The following is a 10,165-nucleotide window of genomic DNA, read 5'->3' as shown; positions in this document are numbered from 1 at the left end:
AACGGTCTGCGACAACGTCTCTGACAAAAACCAATCAACTAAGTGTCCGAGCGCCACGAATTAGCATAAGAAAGAAAGTCCGGCCGAGACTGCAGGGATAATTCCGTCGGAGAAGCGCAGGAAGTGTGGGTTTTGGTCCAATGACCACTGGTTTGAGCCATGAAAACCGTTTAGTTCGTAATGAAATTTTACAACCGAAGGGCGCTCGTAAAACGGCCACGTCAGCCGTTTTAGTTGCCTGTTGTTACACCACCAGAAAATTACTTATATTATTAACAAAAAATTGATAACCAATAGAGTTACAAGCTAAACAAAAACCTACAAGTTAAATATACAAGTTGATCTTAATACATATTAGTAAAATCCTAGTGAACATCTCACTTATAAAAGAAATAGTAAATTTAATAAAATAAAATACAAATATTACATGAAAATCTTTGCTAATGGAGTAGATTTTTAAATTTATTTATTTTTATAAAGAAGGAATACTAATTATAAACATCATGACAACATGACTAATTATAAACATCATAATTGGAAAATATTGTAGCACATTAAAAAGATCACAGTTTCTTTACAAGGCGCACTTGACTCAAGATTTTTTTCTCAGTGGCCCTTCTATGGTGTGCCTTCCCTATCCCGTTTAACCACAGCCCCAGTAGTCTGGGGTTCCCCTAAAATCGGAGGACCTCACCCCCAACCACTTCTACTTTCCACACGCCACTTGTCTGGCAAGTTTGACTTAAGTGCAGTTTTAACGCTGCTTTGTCCGTTCCGCAGGGGCACGAACTACGGCCACGGATACGACTGGGGATGCGGAAGTGGATACTGGAGTACGGCGGACAAGGGGGACATGGAGGATTCAGGGCAACGTATCTGTTTGCCTGCTCTGTAAGCACTGCGAACGTGTTAACTGCAGGTGTTTGGCATTTGAGTTACGTGCGCACGCAACAAATGTGGAAAGTATTTAAAGGGGTATGGGTTAGCTGGGGGGCAATTTCGCACGGGTTTAGTGGGCCGACGAGGGATAATTCAACACAGCGATGCATATAATTAATTGTCAGCTGCTGGGTGCAGTGCATTTCATCCCCAAAGTTATGGCAAATCCGTGTGCGCCATAATCCATCATAACAGGGCATTACAATAATGAGGGGATGAGTAATTGGGATGGAAAGTGGAAGTGAAGGGACCCCTATGAAAATTCGAATTAAAGCAGCAGCAAGTGGGCAAATTTTGTGAAAGTACATGCATTATATATTTAAGATCTATTTAAATATGAAATGGATGGAGACATTACATACTGTTGTATTAGTCTGTAATTATACCCGTTACTCGTAGAGTAAAAGGGTATACTAGATTCGTTGAAAAGTATGTAACAGGCAGAAGGAAGCGTTTCCGACCATATGAAGTATGTATATATATTCTTGATCAAGATCAATAGCCGAGTCGATTTGGCCATGTCCGTCTGTCCGTCCGTCTGTCCGTCCGTCTGTCCGTCTGTCCGTCCGTATGAACGTCGAGATCTCAGGAACTACAAAAGCTACAAAGTTGAGATTAAGCATACAGACTCCAGAGACATAGAAGCAGCGCAAGTTTGTCGATTCATTTTGCCACGCCCACTCTAACGCCCATAAACCGCCCAAAATGGCCACGCCCACACTTTTTAAAAATGTTTTGATATTTTTTCAGTTTTGTATTGGTCTTGTAAATTTCTATCGATTTGCAAAAACACTTTTTGCCACGCCCACTCTAACGCCCACAAACCGCCCAAAGCTGCCACGCCCACACTTTTGAAAAATGTTTTGATATTTTTTCATTTTTGTATTAGTCTTATCCTTCGCACTTCCACTAGCTGAGTAACGGGTATCAGATAGTCGGGGAACTCGACTATAGCGTTCTCTCTTGTCTTTAATTGTATAGGCTTTGATTCAAATAGTTTGGCATTAATGGCCTTCATTTGCCAGACATCAGGGAAAGTCCCTCCTTTCTTCTAGGGAGAAGGACCCTAAAGGATGGACCCCAGCTAATGGCCTAGAATGTAGTAGCAGCTCATCCGCACAATTGCCACAAGACGAGTCCTTCAGTGCCGAGTGGCAAGTGGCATGTGTTTGGCACACACTTCTGGCTCCCCACCAAGTGCCATCCGGCCGACCGGGATACACCAATTAAGGCGGAGGGATCATTGTTGTGCGACAAATTAAACCGAGGGGTGTGGGGCAGCCGAGTGATGGATTTGACCAGCAAACAAGGCAACCAAGGGGACAGTGGAGCGGGGTTTCGTTATGAGAAACGTGCCGCTGCAACGCGTGGCTCTCATAATGCAACCGATGATGCACTGGTGTTGCGCCACTGAAGTTAACAAGTACAGAACCAAGCCTCTGAAATGGACCTTTCAAATATTATTATAAACGTGTCCCTTCTATTTGTAAAGTTACAAAGTTAATATAGAAAAATATATAAATATGAATATATATATGACATGCTATATCAACTTCAAGATTGGTGTACACTAACTTGGTTAGCAGCCCATTGGGCAACACTGATTGAGATTCGGGATCCCATTGCATCGGCTATGGATCCTACTAAATGCAATCAGTTTGAGTGCTTTGATATATTGGCCAATGCCGCAAATGAAAGCGTGACTTGCACTGCAGAGAGCTTTTAAATTCTACGGGCTGCCATGTGCCACTTGAAGTCGCCTCATTTGGCAGCCGCACACGTCCTCGCACCACCGCCTTGACCCCCGCAGCCGATCCGCCCAAGGAATTTAATTTCAAGCCGGGCAAGTTAAGAAATAACCCGACAAATGTCATCGTTGTACACGCAAATAAAATGCGTGGGCTGACAAAGCCAATAAATTTAGCCAATTTAAATTAAATCAAATTAAAAAGGCATTTCGTCCGATTTTTCAATAGCACCCTAGAGTAAGATAGTTTTTCAATGTTAGATTAAGGAATCATTGCAGACACTATTTATTATTACCAGCATGTTATGTAAATTTACTAGGGAGGGCTTCCTCCTAACGACTCACTCCGCCTAATTGAGAAATAATTTTTCTTTGGGTGTAAGCTGAGCGGAGCAAACCCGAAAAGGACTTCAAGTTGGCCAACACCTGAGGTGCACTTATTGCAGTCTCATTGGCATTGGAATTGGTTGTGGCAGAGGCAAAGAAAGAGGCAGAGGCAGAGGCATTAGCATTCCTTACAGCCAACCAGCCGGCAGATAACAAAAACATGCACAACAATTGCCCCGAGACGGAATGATGATGCCGATTCCAAATGACGACGCCAATCGGTGGGTGGGCGGTTGCAAGTGCAAGTAGTACCTATGAGGTGGCAAGATTGCTCACAAACCTCCGCCGACATATGGCAGCTTGTTTGCGTCGTCGTGGATGGATTCAGCGATTTTATGGCAGGCACTTGCTGCTGTGTGGCGAGTGTGTGCGTGTGTGTGCCGGCAAATAAACACATTTTCAAGCTCAATGCCATTCGGGCCAAAGGCGAAAGGCAGCAATAACAATGCAGGGCGTCGAGAACAAAGCCAAACAGAAACGGCAGCAGAACTCGGCACAGAAATAGAAATGGAAAAGAACTGGCCGATTCAGGTGATCGGAGGTGGGGTGCGCCAGTTAGTCCTAGGCAAGCACTGGGGGAAATCGGGAGTTACTATGGAAGTTTGTTGACACTTTTGACACTCTAGCTCTATGCAATAAGATCTAGTCATGTGCTATAAAATTATATAATATATATGCTAAGCCCTTTGTTATAAGTTATACACTTCTTCTAAGCTTAGCATTTTACAATGCTGGTTTGCCTACAGAGAAGTAGTTCTTAATTATGAACTGATAGGGATAGATTTTCGCGCAGTGCACGCGTTTCTGCACTTGCTCCTGTCTGCCAACGGGCATATAATGAAGTTTCGCAATCTCGCTGAAGTCGTGTGGGTGAGAGCGAGTTTTCCAGCGCCTGCGTGTGTGTGTGTGTGTGTATTGGTGGGTGGAACCGCGTTTTCCACGTTAGGTGTGTGTGCGTGTGTGTTTGTGTGGCTGGGCGAGGAGCTCAAGTGTGATTACATGGGCCATGTTCGTTGGCATCGAGTGTTTGTGGCATAATATTATTGTTTTTGTGCTCGCGTGTGAAATCAAACTCGATGCAAGGCAATGCAATGCATTGGCAAAAGGATTAAAAGGATATGGCTGGAATAGGAGCAGCTACATGGGTATCCGACCAAAAGGACAAGAGCAGTGCACGTGCATGACGTTCGAGAATTGTTCGACCTCCATCCTGGCACTCGCTTTTCCCCCCAACATTTTCCATTTCCCAGTCGAGTTATCAGACAGCTTGTAAGTGTAAACAGATACATAAAACCTTGGCTTATTAACACCAGTGCCAGCTCGACTATCGGAATTCACTGCAGGTATAGAGTTCACATAATCATACTATGTGGTAGAAAGGCAGCATTTAGCTTTCTAAGCTTTTGTTTATTGTAAGAGTTCTATAGTATACTATAAATAATTATACACCTCTTTATTACATAATTTACGTCAATTGCAGTGAGATCAGTATTTAAATCCGCAGATTGTTCCCTAACAAAGGGTATATTCTAGCTCTCTGTCTTTCAAACTCTCATCCCGAGATAATGTAGATCCCACACTTCCTGAAGGGGCTGCCAACGAAACCGAAACCATAACGAGTCTCATCACCGTCGGTTGTCGGCAGCTTCCGTTCGAGCTTCCCAAAGGGCGGATCCGGCCACAAGGATACGAGTATCCTTTGGAATGGGTTGTTGCTCCTGCAGACTCACTCGATGGCATCTGTGTTCAGCAGTGCAGCCACAACACCCTGAAACAATAACAAAAACAGTAACAACCGAAGGAGCAACAAGGCCAACTTCAAGGAACCATACTACAGTTATTTGACTTTTAACTTTTATTGCTTTATGTAGTTTAGATAAACGTTTGCGGCATGCCATAAATATGCAGCATTTTGGGCCATTGCGAGGAAAACAAACAGCGCCAACAATAAGCAGCAAAACTGGAAAATACCAAAGGGATCCTGGTAAAAAAACGACTTCGGTCAGATAGCAAAATAACTTCGGAAATAGGAAATACCCTTTCGCCAAAAATTACAGGGAACAATAGAAATTAAACAGTTCTTTGACCTTAAAGGATTAATAAACAGTTATTGTATTTGATCTAAACTAAAAAACATTTAAAATAGTTCAAGATGAAAGAATTTGGTATAGAATAGCTTAAGCCATTTGGAATTGGTATTCCAATTCCGATTTCTTATCATAACAATAACTTGGACGCCGGCCAACATCGTAACTCCCTTTGAAAGTGTAGAAGCAACTGGACCGGGAAAAATACTGGTAAGTGGGATGTTGCAACCGAACTCGACGCTTGTCTGCTGATGGCCTTCGATGATAGACAATCGGCAGACGGAGAAATGGACAAATGGGGGGCAGTTGGGCTGAACTATCTCTGATTTATGCTGTAAGTTACAATCGGCATCTTGCAACAGGGAACTTATGTACTTGCCACTTTTGCACTTGACTTTGTGGCCCGACATTGTCTTGCGGCAATTTGTTGGGGATTCCCAAACTTCTGCATGTGGGGGTTCAAGTTTATAGTTACTTTCTTTTCAGTCGCAACTTTCGGAGCAGCGAAAGTTTTTAATTAATTTCACACGCCCGAACTTAACTTGCGCATCTAATTACACGTGAAAGGTGTAAATAGGTGGGTGACTGGGCGGCAACCTGCGTGGTTGGGTGTAATGTGTCTGTGGGCAACCATCATTATCGCGCGTATCATAAAATGCTGAAAGCAAAAGGCAAACAACAGCAGCTGCAGCCACAAAGTATGCAACACGTTCTCATACGATAAAAGTGGATTTGTGGCGGTTTGTGGGGTTTGGGATGGTGGCAATGGCCAACAAAAAGCAAGCAAATACCACTTGTAACGCTGAATGCGGGCCTGGAATTACTAGGCTTTAATATTACAAAAATTATCTGTTACTTCTTATTAAATTATGAGCTATCTGTTGGGTTCCACAGTATTGAATCCAGCCGTCTTGATGTCCAATTCAATTTGGAATTCACTCAGTACGACTGTATTGCCATCGCCATCTTCATCTAAGCCCTTGTGGCTGTCCTATCGAAGTATCTGGTCCATTTGCACATTTCGGATGCGTTTGAAAATCCGCTTAAATGCCAACCGAATCGAATCGAAACCAAACGAAACGCAACGAAACAAACCAAACCACGTTCGCCTCAAATCGACAAAGGCTTTCCCATTCCTTCGATTCGTAACCACCTTCGACATGGAGTCAAACACCTGCGAAATTGAATGAGAAATATCCATTCAGTGTGCGTTGTGAGTGTTTTTTTGGTTGGCGGGGCCAGTGAGTTGTTGTTACGCTTTCAAACTTACTCCCGACTGCCTCGATTATTTTCGAACCTCGAACATAGTTGGCAAAAAACAATTTTATTTCCCCGGAAGAATTTTAAGCAATACAAAAGGATTTTCAATGCATGAACTTCAACTTATTTCTTTGTTTTTTTCTGTTGTGCTTGAAAAGAATTCCTAGTTGGCTGATGTTTTTGTGGCACCTTTAAAATAAAATATGTAAAGACTCCCTTTATATGAAAAGTCGAAGCTGCACAATAAAATCACTTCATTCAGTATCATAATAAAATTTGTTTATCTGGTACAGGAAAACCCTAAAACCCACAATATCTGTTGTGGGTTTTCTCAGCATCTTTAGTCGGGAAAAAACAGAAAACTGCGTCTACTTTTCTGCGGCGAAATTTTAAATTAAAAGCAAACTTTGCTCATCAGCCTGAGGAGTGTGGAATGCGGCACAAGAGGTGTTGCTGCGATTTGGCATACATCTATTTTTGCGCTGCTTGTTTTTGGTCCTTACTCCATCATAAAGCATCAAATGTCAGCAGCAGTCGCATCGCAGTCAACAGCAACGCACAATTTCAAAGTTTGAATTGAGTTGCGTCTGGACGCCGCGTTCCCCAGGAGTTCTATATGTTTGTCTAGCAGTTCCATTTGCTATAGTCGAGGCTGGTCCCCAGGTTCTGGGTTCCCGGGGGATCCACATCAGCGGACTGAGACGAAGAAAACAACAATGAGTTGGGACCTTGGCGCCCTTGTATGATTCATTCAAGCTCTCGCTTATCCACCAACTCCAGCATGTGGATCACAAGTATGTACATATAGTATGGTGCACAAAGTGCAAAAAGAAATTAAAGGGCTAATAAATAAAGCAATAAATAAAAATAATAGGATTCTTGATAGCACGTAATCACATAATTTTCGTTGTTTCTGTATTTTTTAATGAATCGTTCAATTCAAACTCAGTCGTAACAGCAAGAAACTCGGATAAGAACTAAAGTCGATGCGAGTATTAATAGCGTTTTATCTGCATTTTTAAGGGAGAGCAAATTCTTCAGAGAAAACACTTTAATTTTTAATTTCAATCATTTCGGTCTTTTGAATAATGTCCGTGATTAATATATTAGTATGTATTTGCAAAACAACAGGCATGGAAAATATATTATTAGTAAATATTTAAAATTTAAATTAATTAGTTAATTTAAACTAATATGTTAGAGAGCAATTGCTTAATGTGATTTCTTTGAGTGCATTCGGAGAAAATAAATCGCCAATTGAGCGCATGTGACAAACTTTTTAGGGTTCCCTCCTATTTAGTTATATTTGCCACTCCGTTAATCGCGCGTCGCTTGCAACATGGATGATTTTAAAGTACTCACAATTGTATATATCTCGCAAATCAATCCGCTCTGGCTGATTCCCTCCGTTGTCATTATGGCCCTTACGTTGGTTTGCTATTGTTATCACTGCCATCAGTGCATCCGCGATCGCCGAACAGCTCGCATCGAGGACCAGAAAGCCCTGTTGCCACTGCCACTCAGTCGGCTTTCGATCATTCCCGGATACAACGAAGTGGCCAGCACGAAACTGACGCACAGCCGGAACAGCGTGGACATCTATTAGAACTGCTGTCCAGATAGGTGATTAATCCGAATAAGTATTTCACCATACGGGAGTGTTTCATTCGTTTCATGAATGTAACGATCTGAATTTAATCTAATTCATGTTTTAGGCAGTGCTCCACGATGACCGACAGCCAAATTCACTTATCCTACTTTATCTGCGGACCGGTCTTCCTATTGATGGTGTTCATCTACTTCTACTACTGGTATCTGAATGTCCGCGAGTGTCGAAGATCTCGGGGGCGCGAGGCCACGCCTTCTTTGCTTGGGGATATCTCTGCGGAGCAACTGCAAGTCTATTGACAAAGTGCTTCGGCTCGAGTTAAGTTCATGTGAATCACCGCACTGCGAGAAACATAACAAGAAACAGTAAAAGGGAAGCCATTCAATTAAACTTTTGGTCAAAATCTTGTCCAAATCAAAATCTTCTAGCCACCTTTGGTATGTTTGCTGTTGCCTGCTGCATTTATTATTTTTAAATTGATTAAATTAACCTAATATTCATAAAAAACCTTGCTTTTGATTTTCCCACAAATATTTCCAAATTGAACAATTAGAGTATAAACAAGAGAGAACGCTATAGTCGAGTTCCCCGACTATCTGATACCCGTTACTCAGCTAGTGGAAGGGAGAAGGAAAGTTTTTTGGCAAATCGATAGAAATTTACAAGACCAATATAAAAATGAAAAAATATCAAAACATTTTTCAAAAGTGTGGGCGTAGCAGCTTTGGGCGGTTTGAGGGCGTTAGAGTGGGCGTGGCAAAAAGTTTTTTGGTAAATCGATAGAAAATTACAAGACTAATACAAAAATGAAAAAATATCAAAACATTTTTCAAAAGTGTGGGCGTGGCAGTTTTGGGCGGTTTGTGGGCGTTAGAGTGGGCTGCTTCTATGTCTCTGGAGTCTGTATGCTTAATCTCAACTTTCTAGCTTTTGTAGTTCCTGAGATCTCGACGTTCATACGGACGGACAGACGGACGGACAGACGGACATGGCCAGATCGACTCGGCTATTGATCCTGATCAAAAATATATATACTTTATATGGTCGGAAACACTTCCTTCTGCCTGTTACATACTTTTCAACGAATCTAGTATACCCTTTTACTCTACGAGTAACGGGTATAAAAACTTTGTCTATTTAGTCGTGTACATTAAGCTTATATTTGTAAATAAAATCCAGTAACTAATAGAAAGAATAATATTAATATTATATTTTATCAGTAATATTAAACTTAATATTATTTCCATGAATTCAAATAAAGGAATGTAAACGAAACATGTAGTAACAAAGAACGAACGCTGAAAACAGTAGTCACTGGAATTTTGTCGCCTTGTTTACCATCGATTATGAATGATTCATTCTGTATCTGAATACCAGTGCTTTTATTTGTCTCCACTCGGATCGCACCCGTAAAAACTGTTGCCTCTTATGCATCCCATGGCCCAGTAATAAAATGTTTGATGAGTTCACGGCATGAACGAAGTGCCTTTAAGTACAACTTAAGGTGAAAACGTGATGTCTTTGGGTGTGTGTGGGTGTGTTTGGTTGGGTGTATTTGGGAGTTGTTGGTTGCTTACGACGGGTCATAAATTTAGCCAAAAACTTGGCTATGCATCTTCGCTGACGTTTCCTTTCACGACCTGTAAAATTTAGCGCTGCACGGCGGTTTTGATGGTCCTCAGTGGCAGGACGAGATGTGCTAATAAATAACATTTTCATTCACATCCCGGCAAACGAAGTCGTCTCAGGTAATAAGGAAAATTAAATTAACCGAATGAAGTTGCAAAAGTGTAAAGTGAACAACTTAAAACAACGAATGGCAAGGTATTTCCGTCAGAAGTCAAAATTATTAAACAGCAAATCTATTGGGCATGATGTGCTTAGTAAATTATTCGATTTTACAAACTTATTAATATACAAATAAAACAACAATTTTTTTAACAAACTAGTCAAATACATATTTTTTGCTGTGTATAAAACAAAACAAGAAATCTTGAATTATTTGCACAGTCTGCCATTCTTCTTGCTGTTTGTTGATTTTAAAAATACGTATATTTTGCTTACTCTGCTATTTAATGTCTTACATTGTCAATACTATTTAAAAAAGATAATTTTTTGATTGTCTGCAATACAATA

At 41.2% G+C, this 10,165-nt stretch overlaps 2 protein-coding genes across 3 annotated transcripts; both read left to right on the top strand.

Annotated features, from left to right (window-relative positions):
• The first annotated feature begins 6,587 nt into the window (after positions 1–6,587).
• Positions 6,588–8,026, top strand: LOC120452184 (hemotin). 2 transcript variants are annotated; one of them, XM_039636295.2, is made up of 2 exons: positions 6,588–7,214; positions 7,721–8,026. In XM_039636295.2, the coding sequence occupies exon 2, from the start codon at positions 7,760–7,762 to the stop codon at positions 8,024–8,026; it is 267 nt and encodes an 88-aa protein (XP_039492229.1). In that variant the 5' UTR covers positions 6,588–7,214; positions 7,721–7,759. The 2 variants fall into 2 exon arrangements, with proteins under 2 accessions (XP_039492229.1, XP_039492228.1); XM_039636294.2 differs by having other exon boundaries at positions 7,704–8,026.
• A 122-nt stretch (positions 8,027–8,148) lies between these two features.
• Positions 8,149–8,580, top strand: LOC120452186. The gene has a single exon (XM_039636296.2). It carries the CDS (start codon positions 8,149–8,151, stop codon positions 8,326–8,328), a length of 180 nt encoding a protein of 59 aa, XP_039492230.1. The 3' UTR covers positions 8,329–8,580.
• The last annotated feature ends 1,585 nt before the right edge of the window (positions 8,581–10,165 follow it).

The sequence above is a fragment of the Drosophila santomea genome, chromosome 3R (genome assembly GCF_016746245.2).
Source record: "Drosophila santomea strain STO CAGO 1482 chromosome 3R, Prin_Dsan_1.1, whole genome shotgun sequence".
In the NCBI taxonomy this organism is placed as follows: Eukaryota; Metazoa; Arthropoda; class Insecta; order Diptera; family Drosophilidae; genus Drosophila; species Drosophila santomea.
This window is presented reverse-complemented; position numbering and strand designations above follow the sequence as displayed.